The sequence below is a fragment of the Acanthisitta chloris genome, unplaced genomic scaffold, assembly GCF_000695815.1.
Source record: "Acanthisitta chloris isolate BGI_N310 unplaced genomic scaffold, ASM69581v1 scaffold13070, whole genome shotgun sequence".
Lineage (NCBI taxonomy): Eukaryota > Metazoa > Chordata > Aves > Passeriformes > Acanthisittidae > Acanthisitta > Acanthisitta chloris.
In genome coordinates, this window is record NW_008653420.1 from 3602 (window position 1) to 26257 (window position 22656).

Sequence of the window (22656 nt, forward strand, 5' to 3'; positions counted from 1 at the left end):
ACCAATTACCTGGGGGAAACTCACTGAAGGATATTAATAGCTGCTATATTAATATTGCAACAGTTCCAATTTACAACAGTATAAGCTAACCTTATGCATATTTTAATTTAGATATTCATTTCAAGTGTTTTACCAGCAATCACTAATGATGAAACATTGAATAACCACAACTTTTCATCTTAAACATTTCACAGCACTTTTGAGGACTCTGAGCAACAAAACAAAATTCTATGTAAAGAATAAGCTGTTACAATTCTGAAACTTTCCTGTTTCCTAGTTGATTTTTCAAACATTTAGTCCCAAGAGTGACACAGCATATATCAGCTTGGTTTTTAAATATTCATTTCATAAACTGCATAGAACTCCTAACTTGACCAGCCAACAACTTACTTCTGTCCCCATGAAATTTTTGACACGTTTTTACAGCAACAAAAACATCTTCCTTTTTCACTGGCTCTCCCTATATGAAGAGAGCAAAAATTAATCTTTTTCAGTGCAGACTCTACCTGTAATATTTTATAGGATATAATGTCCATACACATAATAAGGCATAAACCACCTTTTCATTGTATAGCACATGTAGCAGAATAGTGTACCAGTAACACATGAGAAAGCCCATTTTTCTCTCTTGAAAACAAAGTCACTGGTCACTTAAAATTCCTGAAATAACATTACTGAAATACTTCTTCCATTGATGTAATACTCCACTGTGAACTAAAATACCTATCACTATAAAAAAGAACGAGTAGAAGAACTTGTTGAACTAAGAATGATTAATCTGAAACAGAATGTTTTCTTAGTTTCTTTGAAATCAATCACCCTGAGAACATGCTGAATTGTACAATATTCAGCCAAAGTTAACTTAAATGCTACACACTAGAAATCTTTGCATTTCCTCAACTGCAATAAATCATTTGACCACTTTTATCTGTTATCCTTTATGACATCTAGAATTCTGCTCTCCTGGAAGCATGGAACACTTCTTGGCCTCTAGCAGCACTTAACTCATAATGTCATATATGTATCCTCCTAGAGGTGGAAGACATGGGTTGTGCTTTAAGGCACCAAATACTTTATTACATTTTATCTTTAGCCTCAACAAGGTTTAGATTTCCAACTGTGAAAAAAGTTCATCTATACTTCAGTACCTCACAGAAGTGTAAGGAAAACTACTTCTCAGACCATGTGCTGATCAAACATTGTGCTAGAAAGACCAGTTAAAGCAGATGCAATATTAATGGCCAGGAAATATCCTGTGCCATGGAAGGCTGAAAGCATATCCAAATATACATAAATGCCAGAACAAACTACTTTGTTGGGGGTTTTTTAGCTTATTGAAAAATATTTTTTTAAGTTCTGAGATTTCTGAAGTCATAGTATTTAAAATACGGTACTTACACAAAGTGGCAGAAAATTACTGAAAGTTGTTGCACAATTATCAACCTTATATGAGTTCATATCATCTGTGCAGAACTCAGGCACTGGAGTAAGATGTGGCCCTTCCCCTTTCTGCCAAATGTACAGGGCAATCTAACAAAATAAAAAATATTTCTATCAGTAATTAAACTGGATAAAAATTCTCAGGGCAAACAAATCATATTACAGGACACGCTTAACAAGAAAAGTAAAATATATGGGACGCTGTAGAAGATCTGTCCCTCAGCTGATTAAGCAGTTTGATGCCTTACTTCTCGCTCACGTTTTTAGAGCCAAAAAGTAGTATTTTTGCTATGTTTGAACATATACTCAAGATGTAGGAGATCTGTGTTCTAGGTTTGCTTCTATCTAACTCAGCTGGAACTTACAGGGGGAATGAGACTTCTCCAAGGGAGCAAAATCAGTCTTGGGTTCTAGCTCCTGTTTCTGGTGCTATTTAAATATATTCCCAATGACTCTTGCATGGAAAACAAGTGAAGTGTTTCACTGGAATATGGGACCATACCCGGTACACACCAAAAGCAATGAAAAATGAGTCTCCTTTTCACTGTTTTATGCTTACTTAGGAAATTATAGCTTTACCTATTCTGCCCCAGGGCCAGAATTCAACTCCACTTTTAGTAAATGAGATCATCATGCTATTATTAAAGGGCATAATATTTCCTTGTCCCCTGTGTTCAGGAAGAACCAAGAGCATTAAGTATGGACCAGACAAGTCCAAATAACGAAACTAGTCAGAGACTTCTAAGTCAGAGTTGATTATTTTTGACATCCCTGTCCACGGCAGGGGGCTTGGAACTAGATGATCCTTCCAACCCAAGCCATTCAGTAATTCTATGCTTTTCCGGTCCACCTCATTCAGGTCTCATCCCAACTACAATGTGTAGCCATTTCCGGAAATTAGAGGGAATGCCACTCATTGCAGCACTCCAGTTGTGCAAGTCATCATGTTCCTGTGATGGCAACTGTATCACAGTTTCCCTGCTGCATCATGACTTCCAGCCCCTCCTCTTTGTTGCCCATGCTGTACGCATTGGAGTAATTAACTGCAGTTGGACTATTGATCCTGCCACTTTCTGGGGAGGAAAAGCCCCAGTTCCTATGTGACCACTCTCAGAAGCTTCCATGGTTTCTAACACATCAAGAATAACCCTTGTGTCACTGCTGTCACATGGATCTCTATCCTCCACCTCCACAGCAGACTGAAGGGCCTCATTTATTCCCCTCAAACACTGGTGCGGTGCCCTTGGGTTTATTTCTAGTGAACTTAGTTTTATCCCTTTCCCCCTCCAAGTCTAGTTTAAAGCTCTCAATGACCCCTGCTAACTTCTGGGCAAAGATCCTTTTCCCCCTCTGAGACCCTGTCTGTCACTAGCAGCCCTGCTGTCATGTAAACTAACCCATGATCAAAACCCCAAAATTCTACTGGTAACACCAGGCTCAGAGCTGGATATTGGTCTGATGGCTCTTCCTGTTTCTTCCTTCATCATTCCCTGAAACTGAATGGATAGAGGAGAACACATCAATACTTGTGCCCCTGATCCCTTGAACGAGTCATCCCTGTATTAGTTCAGAATTCAGCTACTCAGTGTCTATCACATGACCAACAAAGAAGCAATGCTCTTGCAGCATAAAATATGTTTCACAATTGTAAATTAACATGATTTCTTTATGCAAATGCAAAAAGTGCTAAAATTTCCCACTGAAAAATAAAAACTTCAATAGAAAGCCTTAAACTGGTATGAAGCTACTTCATTTCAGAAGTGAGGGCAGAGTGCCATTTTTGGGTTATAGTACAGGATGATACATTGTTATTAAAACAATGGAAATGGATTTACAATGAAAAGAAAAACAGTCTTAGTTCTAGTTCAAATCTAAAGTTAGATGTACGAAAAAATCCAACAGTCAGTTCCAGCTTTGCATAAGCATTAGGAAATACGCTATATATTGTATAGTAACAAAAAGTCTCAAAAACAACCTACAAATGAGCAGCAGCATGACAAAAAACCTTTATTACATCTGCAAGACAGGCAAGTGATACAAATGTTATGGTTATAAGAACTAGGGACTTCAAAATTAATATGGGAAAAGGAAAAGAAAAATTAAAAAAAGGGATACAGAGCACAGTAAAACACCAAAGACTGGAGGCGTATGTTATTAGGACTCTGTCAAACTAAAATATTTCTTGAAACCTTTATCATCCTTCATAAACTTAAACATTACCCACAATCATTAAAGATAACAGATTGTATCCTTTGATTTGTTGTCAATCTCGATTCACACAAGAAGGATGTTGAGATAAAAATTATTTAAGAAGATGGTGATTTGTAAAATAAATGAGGGGGAATGAAACTGTCTCTAGGGAGACATGAGACTGTGCAGAAAGAGTAACTACAGGGCTGAAGTAGGTTATCAATGGCAATAAATTTGAAATGAAACATATGCAAGGACCTGCTAACAGAATAAGAAGCGGATGGAAGTAATTTTGCCAGTCGAGTGATCAACTGTTTTTCATTAAGCAATCTGTGGCACATGAAAGTTATGTCTCTAAATGATTTTTTTTTGACACTACGTTTAGAGACTTTGTCAGTGCTGAGGTAGATTGGAATAGATGAATGACTTTGTCGTGCAAAAAAAAATTTATAAAGGGAAGCCCAAGGTTCTGCATTTAGAAAAGCTAACAAGAGGAAAGGAGCAGCATGTTGTCTTGTTTTATGCAGCAAAGTGAAAGCTGAGAGTGCTCCAACTGCTTTTGTGAAATACATCAGTCAAGAAGGAGAAAGTATGCAAAAGAACTAGCCAACTTTCAGGAGTTTTAAAATAATTAAAAACTAATTCAGTATCATATTGAATACAGGACTAAATCAGCAATCTCATTCCACATTCATCCATCTCTTTTATCCTGGTTCAAAGTTCACTTTGCTGACAGTACAAAACCCTGGGCTGTACAAACATTTTGAATACAGAAAAAATAAAAAAAGCTTCAGAAAAAGTAGCACTGATACTGTTCCAGATCTCCCTCCACTTCTTTCGTCTAATGCTCATCTCAGTCAATTCACTTTGTGTCTGAATTACCTAGTGCCTCCCTATTGAAACTCTTGCAAACCAGAGACAAAAAACCCAACATTTTCGTGCTGCAAGTTGCAGCATTGATTGCTTGCACAACAGTTAGATTCCTCAGACTGTTTAATGCGAACTCCATCATATTTAGCTCTGAGAGTTTGATTTAGCAAGTGAGTGAGACTGGCTAGTATCTGAGATACTGGTCACTGCAGCTTATGCTTCGTGAATTAAGTGTCTCCTTCCTTCCCTACAGTGCAAGCCTTAGAGGATACCTTCCTGTATTACAACCACATATGCATTCATCTATGAGCACAATTTTATTAATGAGTAGTTTTAAAGTATTACAATATTATATAGGAAGAGAAAGAAATCAAATGTGCCATTGCAGTCAAAGTTTTTAGCAGTATTTAAGGAAAGTCTCTTATTTCCATTTTGATTTAACACCATTCAAATACATAACTCCGAGGCAATTTTTTTTATTTCATCACACCACTGCTTACCTCATGCTTTAAATCTATTGTAAAGTCTGACTTGAGTGGTTCAGTCTTCAGCTTCTTTGCAAGCCTATACAATTAAAGAGGAACAAATTTATTTTTAAGAAACATATTAAAAAATCTATTATTAATGTATGCAGGAAAGTGTGGCTGGTATTACTGACCATCTTTTAAGGGGAAAAGCAATAAACCACATTTCTGTGTTTACTGCCTCAAGAAGCAACTTATATTTATCATATTATTTTTTTTTCAGCTGAGCAGAGTGTCATGATTTTAATATTGACTGTCAGCACACACATTTTGATACAGTCTTCAAGCCCAAGAAGAAAGTTCTTATCTGGAGCAGATAGAGAGTCTGGTTTAATATTTTCAACAGATTAAAAGCAGCAGTGCATTTGAAGCTCAGTATTGATCAGCATCTCAAACTTCAGACAGTATTATCTTTTTGTGTATCCCAAAGCATAGCATTTAGGCACTTCCAAATTATGAAAATGCCAATCTTCGCTTTAGTAAGATGCATACAACTTCTGAAATCTATGAACTTTTCAAATCCCATTTGAAAGCATCTAACCTGAAATATCTAGTTTGTCTCTACAGCATGACAAACACTTCTAGAGGGCAATGCAGTCACTCTAAGATCCAGGAATAAAACCACTGTCTGGTTGAGAATATGTTTTTTTAATTACAAGATATGGTATTGAACTAGTTGAAAAGGTAGTACTGGACAACTATTAACTAGCTGACATAGGCAGAGTGAAGGAAGATAAATCACACAAACAGCAATGGCACAGAAACATATTTCTGTACCCTTGTCTACTAATGAATTCCTAAGTGTTTATCATAACTATGCTTAGAATGTGTAGAATAATGAAGAAATGGAAATTTATCACAGGAGTATTTTCTGCATAAATTTATAGCGGGAGCACAAGTCTATGCAGGCATGACCAGAGCTAGTGACACATTACTGTGCCTGGTTGAATGTCTTCCTGTGCACCTCAAAGCAGACTTACATGCATGGGCATGGATGCTGATAATGCAGGTGGCAGCAGCAAAAGCTCAGTGGAGGCTCTGAAGTCAAAGCTATAAACAGCCAGCCTGCACTGGTTGAGTACATCCCAAGCTGCAATCAGCAGCTTCAATTCAAAGACAGCTGAACATTAAAATTTGACACTGCATATCTATATGATCTGCAAGAGATCTTCAAAGGTACTGCAGGAACATCTACATCTTTTACGGAAAATATTAATCCCTGTGAAATTGGAACTCATTAAAATAATATTGACTAGCATCTAGAAAACTGTATAAATTACACATTCTTAATTACTATCAATAAACAGGAAGTGATTAAAAATTCAATTCTTACTTGTTAACAAGCGGAATGCTAAGTGCCCAACCAGCAGCAAAATCAGGAAATTTAAAGACTGTAGGATTTTCAGCAAAGGCATAGTGGTGAATTATTGTAGATTCTTCATCATATAATGCTTTACCTAAAAACCACTCCTGTAAAGGAATATAGGAAACAATTTTGTTCATCTACAGCATCCTTTTAGTGAAGATGACGACTGCATTCATGCTGAATAAAGCAAACCTGAAAATAAAAACAAGGGAAGCATATTGTTCACAATAAATAATCTGGACGAAAATTGCACTTGGTAAGAAATGAAACTAAAGGTAATTCTCTGAATTCAAACACAGGCTATGTTTTCAAACTCCAGCATGTGCCCTAGATTCCACTTGTTTCTTTAGACAAACCTTTTATACCCTTTACATACCAACAGCTACTAAGTCATTGTTGCCCATCAACTTGGCTTACTCATTCCAGATATCTTTGGGGCTACAGTCTATCATCCTGTTAGGACAACAGAGAGAGGAGTGGCTCGTACAATTTGGTTTAACCTTGCTGCCATCTTCCACTATGAAAGCACAGGTTGAATCAATCTGCTGTTGAAACACAGAGTCACAGAGGGGTTGAAGTTAGAAGGGGCCTTTTGGGATCACCTGGTCTAACTTCCCCTGGCTATGCAGGTTCCCCTATAAAGCAGGATGCTCAGGATCATGTCCAAATGGCTTGTGAGTTATCTCCAAGGACAGAGACTCCACAGACTCTTCGGGCAACTTGGGTTAATGCTCAGTCATCTGCACAATAAAAGTTTTTCCTGATGTTCAGATATAATTGAGCATCTGAGTGCTTGCCTTGAGGTCTTTATGCAAAAACGACACTCCTGTTTTTCAGTTTTACTGCAATCAATAATGTCCTTGGTTATCAATGCAGGTCATTGTCTTATGAGGCTTTGACACACCTGTTTTCACTCCGTATTACATTCCTGTCAGTCTCAGTAGTTCTGTTACTAATTTCCAGACTGAAAAGCTGCAGGTTAATCAACTGTTCATATGCCTGTTGTAGACCTTTTATCAAGATTAATGTGTACCCGCTTTTTATTATCAGACTACTGACATTTTAAAATGAATAATGAATGAGCCCATTCTGGCCAAACTCATCTTAAATTTTGTGACTGATGGACTACTGTATATAAGGAATAAGGTATGGACTGTTACGTTATGATGATAGTTATTATGTACAAAAGCAAAACATTTTATTTTCTTTTTAATGCAGGTTGGAACAATGTGTTATGGTAATAGAATGTGTACATAACTCAAAGGAGAGACTAAAACTGGCATAGGGGTAGCATCTAGAATAAAAACGTTCCTAGAATAAAAATGAGAACATAAATTAGGAGTAGGTGTTTCAGAAACAGGAAAAAAAACCAATGGACATACAAAGGCCTGAATCTCTTCAGTCAGCCATTTTGAAGACCAAGTGTTTAAGAAGGTAAGATCTCTGAATTATTATTATCTTTTAGAAAAGCATTGTGAGAAAATACAACCAGGCCACATGCCTGCAAAAGAGGTAAATATGCTAAAGTGAGTCCTGAGGCAGAGTTAAATACATAGACAAAACATCTTTCACAAAGATTTATGCTTCTTTTATTCCAGGCAAAGGACTGATACCAAGGTGATTTTTTTTCTGAACACTGAAAATTCTAAATATTAACACCTTTCATGTCAGTTGCACTGCCAAATTTACTTTGTTCCTTGGTGACTGCACTTTTCTTTTGCTCTGTAAGTCTTTTGGTGTCATTTCTTTTCCAGCAGGTACAGAAAACCTATCACCAAGACAGTTCAGAAACAGAATGCAAATGAAATACCCTACTATATTAGATCAGAGTTGAACTGACATCAGTCATTCTGTCTGATGATAATCAGAACTAATGACAGAGAGAAAAAATGAAAGAGAGGAACCACACAGCAGACTACATTCATCTTTTTTACTGATGTTACATCATTTTCAGGCTACCCACTGAAGGAATTGTTTCTCTACTCAGTTTTAGCAGTTCTTCAATAGCTAGATAAGTGTTTGTATTGCTTCATGTTAACTATCCTGGCTCAGTCTCAGCCTCAGCAACAGAAATCTATACCCCTATTTCAAACTGTTTGGATGTATCTTCTCCAATGTCTGGGAAAACCCACCACCTTCAAAAGAAAGTAAAATATCTAAATTTGTATTTCACCTTAGAACTGTCGAATCTTCCAAGTGTTGCTAGCAGCTTTACAACTTGTATTCTTGTGTCTTCTTCACAGAAGAAAATCCATGAGGAGTTCCTGCCATAGGTAACAGAGAAGCTAAAAAAAGAAACGAACATTTTACTAATAAAGTGGCTTATGAACAAAACCACAGATTCAAGGCACATACCCCAAATATAAGTACTTTGAAATCAATTATTCATTTACACAGAAACAGAAAATCTTACTACTAATTTAGAATTACATATCAAAGGACTACAGTGAATGAATAAAGACAATGACTCTGCTGTTACCTATTTATAAAGCATCAGTTACTTAAGAACGAAGGGAACAGAGACACATAAGAATGTCAACTCAGAAATGTACAGGTATTACAGGTCTAATGGTCAGCTATGAATTCAGAAGTTTATAGATAGCAGTTTAAGTCACCTGCCCCTCTGTACTGTAACTTCCTTCCAAGGAGCCACACCATTAGGCATCTAACAGCACCGCAACAACCATGAAAATGCCTCATGACAGTTTTTCTCACAGCTGTTTGATACTGATTATTCCCAACCTAGAAATTTCATTAGCTTTTCCAGTAGAGTGAAACTACAGATTGAAGGGAGTCCCCTACCTTCCTCAAAGACAGCAATAATCTCAATACAGGGTTTCTGACCCCTTTAGAAAATGTCATTCCTTGTTCTCCCCAGCTTAATTCTACCACCACTTATCAAATCAAAGCCTTATTCATTAATTACATCCTAGTGGAAAAAGCCCCACAATCTTTATTTGTTCAGTTTCTTTTGCATGGCTTTTACGTTGACTCAGTTAAACAAATCATCTGAGGAAAGAGATAAGAAAACTAGTACCTATAAAATCAGAGTTTGCTTTGTCTACTGATAAAATCCACAATGAAAAGAAACAGCAGAAATGTAATTCAGCAAAAGCAAGTAAAAAAGGGTGACAGGATCATTTATGTTTTAGGGAATGGTATGTGCCTAAAAAAACCCTAAAAAACACTCAAAAAGCCCAACCCACTACCTAAGAAATACATATGCTAGAAAATATGATACCTGCCTCTGCAGGTATTTTAATTACATGCTGGAAGCACCAGATAGTTGCCAGGTGTTAAACTAGTTCAGTCTTTTTACATTTGGGACAAGTCTGGCTTAGGCTGGGGTAGAGTTAATTTTCTTCACAGTATCTGGTACGGGGCTGTGTTTTAGATCTGTGCTGGAAATAGTGCTGATAACACAGGGATGTTTTTGTTACTATTGAGCAGTGCTTGCATAGAGTTAAGGTCTTTTCTGCTTCTCACCCCACCCCACCAGAGAGTGGGCTGGGGGTGCACAGGGAGTTAGAAGGGGACACACAGCTGACCCAAAGGGATATTCCATACCACAGAGCATCATGCTCAGCATATAAAGCTGGGGGAAGAAGGAGGCAAGGGGGGGATGTTCAGAGTGATGGCATGTGTCGTCATAAGCAACCATTACACGTGATGGAGCTCTGCCTTTCCCAGCAATGGCTGCACACCTGTCTGCCCAGAGGAAATGGTGAATACATTCCTTGTTATGCTTTTTACTTGGCTTTTGCCTTCCCTATCAAACTGTCTTTATCTCAATCCATGGGCTTTCTACCTTTCACCCTTCTCATTATTTCCCCTTCTCACCAGGAGTCAGTGAGAAACTGCATGGAGCTTAGTTGCTGGCTGGGGTTGAATCATGACAGTCATCTTCCTACAAAGCTCCCTTTCCTCTGTGTCTTGCAACAGTATTTGATTATTCACCACCTTCTGCTTAAGACACTTAATCTGATAAACTGCAATAGCCAAAAGAACTCATGACCCATTCATCCTTCTAGTTCGCAAAAGCATATACTCTGCCAAGTCAACACTGAAACAAACGAGATATAATCACCTGGAAAAAACACTTCCTAGCTTTCCCGCTAAAACTTGCCAAACAAGTACACAGAGGGTATCAGATACCCTCGTGTTTTTAAATGTGTACAGTATTTAATGCCCTGTGAAGAATGAAGGCTTTTCTCTCATATTCGGTGCTCAGTTAGAAGCTCAGGAGAGAAATGACTGGATTTACACGAAAAGAAGGTGGGCAAAGGGCAAACGGAAATGACCCCCACAAAAAGAACTACTGCATCTTGTGAATACAGCACACAAGTTCACAAAAAGAATGATCTCTTCATCTATCTATTTATTGACAAACAATGATTTTTCAAGGCTAAGTATTTAAGGCCTACAGAGAGGCTCATGTAGACCTCATAGCATACAAGTTTGGAGTTCAGACTACAAGGAGCCATTGGAGAGACTCAGGCAAGATCCTGTTTTGGGTAATAATTTTAAAATAGGGATTTCTCCTCTACTTAATGAACATGGTTAGTAAGAAGAAATGTAGCAGACCTTCTGGACACAGTACAGGTACTGTGTCATAACACATACACTGCTGTCTTACAATTACATCTTCTGAAATGACATATTTTGTCCAACTTAACCCATGCTCAAGAACTAAAAATTAAGAACTGTCATAACTGCTTAGAGGCCTCCTTAAAAATGCTGACAAGTACAGAACTGATGAAAGCCATTCTTCTGAAAGCAGCTTTCTGAGACAAATGTGTCTTATAGCACAGGTATGAGCTGCTGCAGAATGGGCCGAACTCCCTTATTGCTCTTTTGTCCATTGAGAAAACAAAACAGCACAAGCCTCGTAACATCAACATGCTTCTAAACTACTCCATGTCTTTGTTTGTCAAAAGCAGTAAGTCAAACACTAAACACCAGAGAATTCATATTCCAGAAATCTCAGGATAGTAATCCTCTACTTAAGATTCCTCTTCTGATTTCTGAAGAATTTTCTTCTGCTTTGTCACACAAATGAGCATTTGTATTTTTACTTCTGCATTTTGCTGTAGGAGCTGTAGCTGTAAACCCTGTCACCGAGACATAAATAATTCAGAAAAGGAACCACTAGGTCATTGAAACAGGAACTAAGAAGGGAAAAAAAAGACAAGACTGATAGTTGGAACATCATCTTACAGTTTTACAATTTACTTCAAATCTCTTTTGCTACTTTTCGCAGTTTACATACATGTTAAAAGCAGCTACTACACAAGCACGATTTTCCTGTTTCTATATACACAGAAAGCAATGGAAAGCAGAAGGAAAAAAATCCTGTCCTGCAACCACTCTGATGCAAAAACTTCCCCCAGAGTAAGTCTAATAAATTACATTAACTAAACTAAGCCTGAAGAGGCTGAAGAGCCCCTGGCACTGATTTCAAATGCAAGCTTCAGGCAAAAGACAGCCTTCAGTACCATGGAGCTTAAGGACTTTCTAAAACAAGAATCACTGCTTCCTGACAGTTTGCAAGATACTACCATGTAAATGCAGCATGTTTCCTTAGAGCCATCTGCATAAGCTAAAAAGAAATTTGAGACTACCTATCTTCTCTAATCATACTAAGATGAAAATTTGCCATATGAGCTTCTAAAAAGATGGTGAAACCTACAGTCTCTCACTACACAAGCATACCACCTCTTACAAACACTATAAGCAATAACAGATTGAAAACTCAAACAGGTATTATTATCTATTTTTCAAAAAGTATTTATCTACTTCATTCAGTCAAGTAATCTGAAGGGTCAAAAGTTCTGAAATACCTCACACTTCATACAGTGAGAACTGGAGACCAAATAGAAAAATACACATTTAAAAATGCTCTTTTGTCTAGTTTACTTGTCTAATAATTTTTAAATGCACAAAAATTTGAAGAAGATAGTTGGTTCAATTATATTCTATCATTGTTTCTTTATTTAAAATAGCTTTATCTGATTTAATGAAGGTTAACAGAAAATTGCCTTGGAAAACAACAAAAAAATGAAAGTGAAATTATAAGGTTACACCTCTCATTCAAAAACCTTTGCGTCTGAATAACGCATATGTCTATATATATATGTACTTGGTCACAAAAAATTCTGAAAATAACTGGCATTCATTACACTTACTCTTTCATTAATGGCAATATTGTCCATGCACCTTCATGCCTGTCCATCTGATGAATAAGCAGAACCGTAGGCAATTCCTTTAAGAAAAATAAAAATATTCCCATTAAACTTGAATTTTATGTACTTGTTATTAAATACCAATTAATCTTAAAAACAAACTACTCTGGAATGACTACTTGGTTTTCAGTTTTGACTGGCAAATAGCCCTGCAGAACACATGACTTAGGATGGTATGAAACAAGGTGACCTGGAATTTGGGGAAAAGTGCTTCTTCCAGCTCATAATTACTTAATTGTCTATTAGATATTAAGCTGACAGACTTCAAGTCGAATTTTTGTATAGGCCCCATGTAATCAGTGCAATAGTAATTTCTTGACCATACCATAAAACCCCATACTGTAAAGAAATACTTTTAAATAAAGTAGGGTATTCTACAAAGCCTTCCATCAGACAATTACATTACATACAGCTTATGTAAGAGTTCTAACACTCATTACTTTGCCAAGTTGAGCTTTGACCTGCCATACTAACATCATGACAAAACCCCCATGGATTTTCCACAAAAATCCATGAAGAGTTTGCAATTTTTTTCTCCCTGAAAGATCAAAGCTTCCTACAAAGGAAAATCATTTTCATATATTTCTTTGCTCTTCTGTTACTCAAACCTCTTTGATCATAGAATCAACCAGGTTGGAAGAGACCTCAAAGATCATCGAGTCCAACCCTACCATGGTTACTAGACCATGGCATTAAGTGCCACATCCAGTCTTGTCTTGAAAACCTCCAGGGATGGTGAATCCACCACCTCCCTGGGCAGCCCATTGCAACGCCTGACTACTCTCTCAGTAAAAAAATCTCTTCCTAATATTCAACCTAAACCTCCCCTGGCAGAGCTTGAGTCTGTGCCCTCTTGTCCTACTGCTGGTTGCCTGGGAGAAGAGACCAACCCCCACCTGACTACAGCCTCCTTTCAGGGAGTTGTAGAGGGCGATAAGGTCACCCCTGAGGTAATCAGAGCAGTCATAAGTCCAAGTCAGATGCTGACGAGACCAAGGGGCCTGACAGTTGGTTACTGCAGGAGATGGGAAGTCCCAGCTCCAGCAGAGCCTCTGGGCTGCAAGAGCCACCTACTAGTAGGGTTAGAAGTCTGTACCAGGTACCAGAAACATCCATTTGCATGTGAGGCAACAGGGAGGCCAGGAGTCAACTACTGGATATGCTGAACATCTAAAGCTACTGGGAGGATCCATACTGTGTGCATGTCAGTGCACAGGAGCAGGGCTAAGCACCAGCAACAGGAACAGAGCTGCAAGTCACACAGCAAGCCTCACACGCTGGCAACTGTGGAGACCGAGGATGCAAGTCCTGCGATTGCATAGGCTGAGTGTCAAAGACCAGCTATTGAAGGCATCAATACTGTGTATATGTATATTTATCTATACATATTCTACAAGCAGGCTTTCATCCTGACCAGAGGTGTGAAACAAGGTCAGGCCACTGTTGCAGATTGTGCTTGAGAGCGCGCTGTGGTTTCTGCACTGATCTACATGGTTGACCACAAGTGTGTCTGTACATTTCTATGTGTGTGTGCACATGTGCCTAACTGGAGCATGTGCTGGACCTGGGGACACAGAGCTGCAGCAGCCTCTTGCCTCTGTCAGCCTAGCAGATTCAGCAGCTCCTAAGACAAACAATCCTGATCTCTTAAGGGCCTAATTCCTTTCCACTTACACTATGCCTCTATCAGATGCTATTGTTTGATGCTTTCTGTGAACAATCTCATTTATATAAAAATTCACATGTAAACACAAAAATAATTTATTTTCTAAGAAGAGCTCTAAAATAAAGTTCACACTATTTGCTGACTCTGTCAAATTTACTCTAAATCCTTTTTAAGGGCAGCTAAGCACAGCACCTAGAAATATATAAAGTCTCCAAATTTCATTCACTAAAGAAAACATCTCTACCACTCTAAATAATAACTGTCTCAGAAGTGCATTAACCTTATACAAAACTAATGATGTACTGTTTTTAAAAATATTTATGCTATCTGGAATGACCCAAATTGAAAAGAAACAGTGCCACAATTGTAATTTGGAACAGGATATTCACCTGCATCTCAAATACCAGCATTTCTGACTTATGATTCCTGTTCAAGCCAATATATCATATATGTTTCTGCTTACTTTCAGTTTATTGCAAAAACAAAGAAGTCCAGAGGTTTTTTTGTGGAAGTGGCAGGTCTTGGTCACAGTGTGCTCAACATCTGGTATTTCATCAAAATGTATCCACTTCATGGTAAAACCATGTAACTAGGCTTGCTTATGGGATTGCAGTTAGGAAGATAAAAGGGCAGATCTCTGTCTATACAAGAACATTTGTTTTTATGAGCATACAAACACTGCACTTATGCTAGCATTGGTAGGCAGCCATATATTTCATGTACAATAGGATCCAGATAAATAAAAAATGTAATAATATATTCAGTGTCTACATCACACTAAAAGCTGAAGTTGGATTAATTTTAGACACAAACAGCATTTGCCCTCGCAAAATGTGTGAAGTAAATTACATAATCTAAGTAGCTGTACCATATACTCAGGTAACTCCTCTTTAACAAAAAAAAACCCCAACTATTTCCTTTGTGCAAATCAAAGGAATGATGACAAAGAAAAAGCACTCTTGAGCTTATCTGATACTTTCACAAACTATATTTTCTCTTTGACATTCTCATAAGCCTTGTCTTTTTCCCTACCCAACTTCCTCTAAAACGTGAAAATACATGTTCTATGTGTTCATTTCCTTCCACTCACCTATAACAGTGCATCAATTCTGATTTAATAAGGAGATGCTTAAAGCACACTGTACAGGTAAAACAGCCTTTTTCAAAAACACAGGACCTCTATTGCTTTTCCTTTCTGATTTTATGCATTTTCACTCTGAACCTAGTGGAACTGGGCTGACCTATTCATTTTATGTATTCTGCCTTCAGTGCAAGGCCAGGAAAAAAAGGCAAAGAGTACTGAGGAGTGAAAGAGCATGAGCTCACCAGGGGATGGCTAGACAGTCAAGGAAGTGATATGTATCTTATACACTGTGTCCTTGTATCCCTAAAAACTCTCCTACAAACGTATCCATAGACTGTACTGCATTCACTGGTCATTTTATCTTACAACTATTGTTTCCACAGTTACAGAGCACATGTGCTTTCACACATGTTAACATTTCACATATGGCACAAGTAAAATATCTAATAATCGAAATAAAATAATCTAATGACTTTTGAAGACCCTCCCCACTTCCACAACTGAGCTGACTTTAAAGGGCAAAACCAAAAAATACAATAGCTTGCGGTCTGAAATATACTATAAGACATTTTTACTCCAAATATCACCTACTGTGTCAGCACAGTGAAGTCTGGAATACCTGACACAGATTACAATTGCAAAGTCTCCACAAACAAAAAACTAAATGTGAATAAAGGGGTCAGATCCATATCTGCAAATCAATTCAAAAGACAATGACAGAGCCTCATTTGTACCTTTAAAATAATAGTGTTATTTAAGCAGGCTGAAGTATGAAGATGCTAGTGACACACTCAATTTTGCAGCAAATCAACAGAACTGAAATCAAATTCTGTTCTTGAATCTAAACTCTGAAAGCCCTCTTCATGAACATGAAAAACCTTAGGGGAACAGCATATCCAATGAAGAAAAAGGTAATTCAGAATAAAAGAATTTTTAAGAATTAAGAGAATTGCTAACCTGAAACAGATACACTGACTGCAATTCCATTTTAATCTACCAAACCCTATCAGAAAAGCACAATTTATAGAGAATAAAATAGTACAATGTAAAACCAAAGAAAACTGCTAAGGTTTCATACACTAAAAGACCAAAATGGGCCTCTGTATGCACACAAGATGGCAGAGATCATCCCCAGCTAAAATGGGATTTCCAGAGCCATAGCTGTCACATCCTCTACGACCCACTGACAGACCTATGCTTGCTCTGTTTTCCTACACAATACAGTACACTGCATTTCATTTAAGCAAAACCAAATCTTGCCCTAAGTGCATTGTTTCATGGTAACATGCTTTACTAGAACATAATTCAAACTAAATCTTGCTCAGCACTATTAACTATACATCCTATGTGACATGATATTGTGAGAAACACATATAAACAGACACAGAACTGCACTGAAACGCAAAAAACGACAGTAATATGTTCATTCTTATATTACTAAGTCACTCGATCAGAGCAATTAGCACTCTTGTTATACATCGTAGAAAAATACAGTATAGGAAAGTATAGGAATCTGCTTATAATAAGTGCGATATGCTGGTACCTGCAGGTGTCTGGCATATAGATCCCTGTGCTTTGTAACTGTATTAAACTGCCTCTTGAATCCCAGAGCTGTGAAGCAGGAGAGAGGAACCTTAAACCCTGAACACTGATGTTGGAATTGCACAGTTCCAGAACTGCAAATGTTTTCCTAGTCTCTACACGCTCTGCAGCCACTTAACATTTTCCCTACTCTTCTCTTCTTTTCAGTAATCAATCCTAACACAAATTCAGAGCTAGCCTCCCTATCCTCTTCTCAGCCTTCCCTTGAGAGGTTAAACAAGCCAAGCTCTTACAGTCATCTGCTATGACTACTTTGACAAAGTAGAGCTGTGGAATACATACTGAAGTCTCCCTACAGCTTTATTCTCCCAAACATGCCAATTCTGTAGACATACTGAAGGATTCTTAAAATTACAGCAAGTAAAAGCGAATCTCCTACCTCTAAACCCAGTGGGTCAGACAATTTACCAGGAACTGCCAACTTCAAATACTACACTGTATACTACATCTTCTCTATGCTCTAACATTTTGCTTAAATATTGAAAATTACAATACACATTTCAAATATTTTTCATGTTTTAAAGATATAAGTATCAATTTTATCAGAGCATCGTGTCCAAGAATCCTGGACAAAATATTTCGATATATCCATTCAAATAAAACCAACAGATGACTTAAAGTACTATTTTACAATATGACTGTAACCAAAGAACTTTGCGTGTTTAAGAAGTCAGTTATTTGGGAGCTTCTCCAAAGTTGTCCTGCCCTTTTTAATCCATACCCTATTTCTCCCTTTAAGCTATATCCACAGAATACTTTGGGTTGGAAAAGACTTTTAAAGCACATTTAGTCCAACCCCCTGCAATAAGCAGGGACATTTTCAACTAGACCAGGTTGCTCAGAGCCTCATCCAATCTGACCCTGAATGTTTCCAGGGATCAGACATCCACCACCTCTCTGGGCAAACTGCCAGTGGTTCACCAACCTCACAGTAAAAAATTTATTCCTTATGTCTAGTCTGAATCTACCCTCTTTTAGCTTAAAGCCATTACCCTTTTTCTTATTGCTACAGGCCCTACTAAAGTCTGTTCCCATCTTTCTTATAAACTCCCCTTGAGTACTGAAAGGCTACAGTAAGGTTTAAAAACAAACCACAAGAAAGAAACCCATGTTGCTAATAAAGCATAATATCCAATAATATTTTGCTCCTCAGGAAGCCCAAAGTAATGATCTACTATTTTGCATTAGAGAGAATCTCTACTTCTGTTCTGCTCTCAGATTCCTGGCTATCATTTTAAAAAAGAACTGAGTTTTCATAATATATTATGTGTCATTTCAAAGAGTTCAGAGCTAGGCCATAGTGGTACCTGCTTTCATAAATCAAGAGCAAGTACTGTGTGCAAGTCTGTCATCAAATGATCTCATATTAAAGACAGACGCATTTACCTAATTGTATGGAAGTAATAACTGCAATTTAAAGTCAGCTGAAGTGTTCCTGACTGTAACTTCAGATTAGAGGCAAAAAGAGTTTTAACAAAGTAATTTTATTCCTTTTTCTCTACATACATTATATGGAAATCCTCAAAACACAGTTTAGCTGCCAGGAAACATATCTAAATGCATAACCAAAGCACTGATTCTTGAGTGCTTGCACGCTGGAGCCACCAACTCATTGCCTGGGAAAACAGCTACAATAAGGACTTGTATCTGATGGGACTTGCTAGAGAGTTAGCTGGAATATTAATCCTTATGTAATAACTTATTTCATTACCAAAAAGAAAGCTTTCTATGACAATATGTTTCTGTCACAAAAACCTATGATCATCACTGATGGAGGATTTTCATGTAAGAAAGATGCTAGCAGATACTGCTTTTTTATCTTACTCGGTTGTTCCTCAACAACCATGGGAGTAAATTTCAGTAAGCATATTACAACGCTGCCTATTCCTAACATGCTGCCTAGAGTTCCCACAATTGGAAAATCAGAAGGCCCAGTAAGGTTTTTGTGATCCAAAAGTAACTCACCTGTGCTTAGCAATAATCAGTTAATTTGATTTGCATTATGTTGATGTGACGCCACAAGATTTTCCTCAACTAATGGTACAAACAAGAGTCTTGCAGCAAACTGTCATACAAAAATTTATAAATGCTTTCCATTATCCGGAGCAAAAAATGCGTTGGCATCAACACAACTGTCTCCCGCCTTGGAGATGAAAATCTGAATAGATCATAATTCAGATTACCAGGACATCAGAGAACTCCAGAAATTACTAAACTGAAAATAAATATGTATTCCCCCCAGCCCAAAAAATATGCTCATCAAATTAATAATGTGGCCTCTTCCCCCAAATAGTCAAAAATGTAGAATATTTCTAATTTAATCTGTTTTAATCTACACTGGGCTACACATTTCAAAGATCAGAATCAAGTCTGGAGTCTTTGATTAGTGCTGGCTGATTGAATTGTCAACTCCTGACCTTTCAAACTGAACAACGTAAAAAACTAACTAATTTCATTCTTCTAATTACTGAGATGTGAACAACATTCTGAAATATTGACACATTTCAAATTGATTATCATCATTATAAATCTTAATACATAGTAAAAAAGACTTAATTACTAAATAAAGTTCAAACCTATCAGCAAGACTGAAGCCTAAACCAAAAGCAGCTCCTACTGCCTCCTAAGACTTCATGTGTTCAGCCAGGTTAGTCCACTTTCGTGCATTTTTTTCCTCATCCCCACATTATCTTGCATCAGAATGTACAAGTTGTATTGCTTTGGGATGAAACTAAACCAAAGGATGTCCTGCAACTGCTAATGGACCTCCAGTTCATAGAACCAACTCAGAACTAGTCCAAAGTAAAACCCTTTGGAATGTTACATAACACAAGTGCTAACTCCTCAGCAACAACTGCACTGCTCTACAGGCTTGCTCCTACTGCACCACACTACTTGCTAGTGTAGAAAACATCCATAGAAGCAGTATGGCACATCTGCTATACTTACAGTTAACTGAGAATTAATAAAATAATAAATAATATAATTTTTCACATTTTAAACCAGTATAATATTTAGTCTGAGCAGCAGTCTGAATTTTGGAAACTAAGGCTTTGGACTTGCTAAATAAGAAGTGTAGGTCTGGAGAAAGAGACTTTATAATTATCAAAGTTCTCACCAATTTAGTCTGCATTTATTTTTCCTCTCCTGGAGTTCCCCATCTTCCCCTTAGATATCCCACATCTGTTCTTTTCAGAGTTAGTGATTACCAACATCACAAATGAAATCTTATTTTATAACAAGACCAAAAAAATGTGGCAAAAAAACTGGAAAAAGCTTTGAGTGCTTATTATAATGTGCTACCACAGATGCATCTAGTGAGACAGTAGCCTAGAATGACAACAATATATTGCAGTAGAGTGCCATTTGTTTTCTTTTCACTTGTGTGAATAAAAAGCAGTGAGGAATACTATCTTCACAGCTCACAGTTTACAAGAACTCTAAATACATGTAAATCATACAGAAGACAGACAAATGGTATACAGTACACAGCTGCTATTCATGAAAGCATTAACGGTGAGCCACAATAATTATGTTGCCAACTGATTTGACTAAGATTGTTTAGAATGCATTTAAGATAGGATTTTAGTACTGTGGCTCATAATATTAGTGTGTAAAGTGAGCTTTTACTTACTTAAAAGTAAAATCTTTCTCAATCAGAACTAATGCATAAAAACATTTCTGGCTGGATACTAGACAAACTTTCTTCATTGAAAGAGTGGTTAAGCATTGCAACAGGCTTTCCCAGGAAGTCGCAGAGTTACCATCCCTGGAAGTGTTCAAAAAACAAGCAGACATGGCTCTGCATGATATGGTTTGGAGGGCCTGATGGTACTTGGTCGAAGGTTGGACTTGATATCGCAAGTCTTTTCCAGCCCTAATGATTCTATGATTCAAATAATGAAATTAATCTATTTATGGGGTTCAGTTAATTCCTTTTCTATCAGCAAGATAGTATTAGTAGATTTTCATACTCACAGACAAATAAGCCTGAAGTATCTTCCACTGACAGTGAGTTTGAAGCAGTCATCTCCCTACGTACCTCAGTATCACACATGGGGCAGCAGGTCCTTTCCCCCCGCCCCCCAAGTCTCTTACCAAGGAAATCTGGAGTATGATTTCTAATTAAGAAGGGATGGAGCAGCAGAGCACAAAGAAACTTCCACAAGGCAAGAAATTCAGTAAGTATTATTTCAAGTACTAGTATAGATGCTCAGAAGTACTTACAAGAAAAAAAAACACCTGTCAATGGGTACTGATTTTGAGGGTTTAAATCTTCTGATTTAGTAATTCTAGTCTCATGTATACTTGAGAGCAGTGAATACAGCATTCTATTCAAAGATGACTGAGCAATTTTAATACAGCAGAGAGCAGCTGCAGTGGAAGAGGAAGCTTTCTAGCAAACTCTTATTCTCTACTAATAAAGATACACCATAGGAAAATGGTTTTGTACAAAGCCTATTAAGCAAGCAGAGATTGCTGCAAAAGAAGCTGAGGGAGGCACTTGGCCTAAGGCACTTTAAACTTCCAAATTTCTTGTATATATATTTTGCCCTGACATGACAAGCCATTTCTGTGAGATGACAGGTCCTATTTCCTGCATAAAAAAAAGCCCAGGCAGTTACCACATATTTGACTGGGAAAAGTAGCTATATAAAAACAGTATATGATGAGGCAGGGAGAGGAGCCCATTTATCACTACTAAAACATTTTAAAGATCTCATTAGTGCAGAATTATCAGACTTGTATGAATTCCTTCAAATCTGCTGAATACCTATTACGGGAAAACAATCCTGTTCACCTTCCAGCACTATGGTGTAGGCAGCTTTTACAGCTTCAATAGTTAATGAGGTAGACATCAATTTTGCTGATAATAAAGCCCAGCAATTGTCAAAAGGATGCTGGTACCTTTGCAGAACAAGAAGCAAGGGCATATCAGAAAGTCAGAGATCAAACAAACAAAAAGCCAAGAGAACAGACAGAGGAAAGCAAAGATAAACAAAAGTCAGTCAAATTTGTAAAGCCCTGCAAGATGGCCTTGAAGAGATCAAAGATAACTCAGAAATATATTTTCAACACTAAACAGTAGTTTTGTACACTTTTCTGGAACACTTTCAAAAGGTTTTCTTTTGAAGGCACCTAACTGTTCAACACAACAGAGTGTTCAGAAGCATTTCATAACTTGAGCACCTGAATATTGCGGCCACAGAATGAGCAGCTGCATTTTAAAATGCGAATCCTAAAAGAAATGAAGCATTATGAAGACAAACTTGGACTCAACAGGAAAGAAAACGACCAAGAACATGCTGGTATCAGACAATGTATGGAAGAAGAAAGAGTAACACAACATAAACCAAACACAGGTGTTAACATGCATAAAAATGGGGAAATAGGAACTTCATACACTTGACCACTTAAATGCACACACTTCTTAAGAGTTTTATACTGCAAGGTCTGCCAACACAATGTAAGAGAAGCTTTATGGACAGATTTGGAAAACAAGTGTACATATTAAAGTTCTGGATGATGTTACAAACACAAGTCAGTCAAAACAAAAGCAAAGTGGGGGATTTTCATACAGAAATACGCAGGCCTTTATCTTCTAAACAGTGTCACAATCACAGGCAATTAAACAGCACTAACTGCATCAAAAGCAGTATTTCAGACAAAAT

General features: G+C 37.4%; 1 protein-coding gene across 1 annotated transcript in view; it reads right to left on the reverse strand.

The window, feature by feature from the left end:
* Positions 1-390: 390 nt before the first annotated feature.
* Positions 391-22656, reverse strand: part of LOC103808226 (beta-1,3-glucosyltransferase-like) — a gene marked incomplete at both ends in the record, with an annotated part of 30983 nt that continues 8717 nt past the window's right edge. The window contains 6 exons of the mRNA XM_009080998.1: positions 391-460; positions 1399-1530; positions 5001-5064; positions 6358-6494; positions 8564-8675; positions 12576-12652. Of these exons, the coding sequence (XP_009079246.1) occupies positions 391-460; positions 1399-1530; positions 5001-5064; positions 6358-6494; positions 8564-8675; positions 12576-12652 (592 nt within the window). The remainder of the gene's footprint in view (positions 461-1398; positions 1531-5000; positions 5065-6357; positions 6495-8563; positions 8676-12575; positions 12653-22656) is intronic.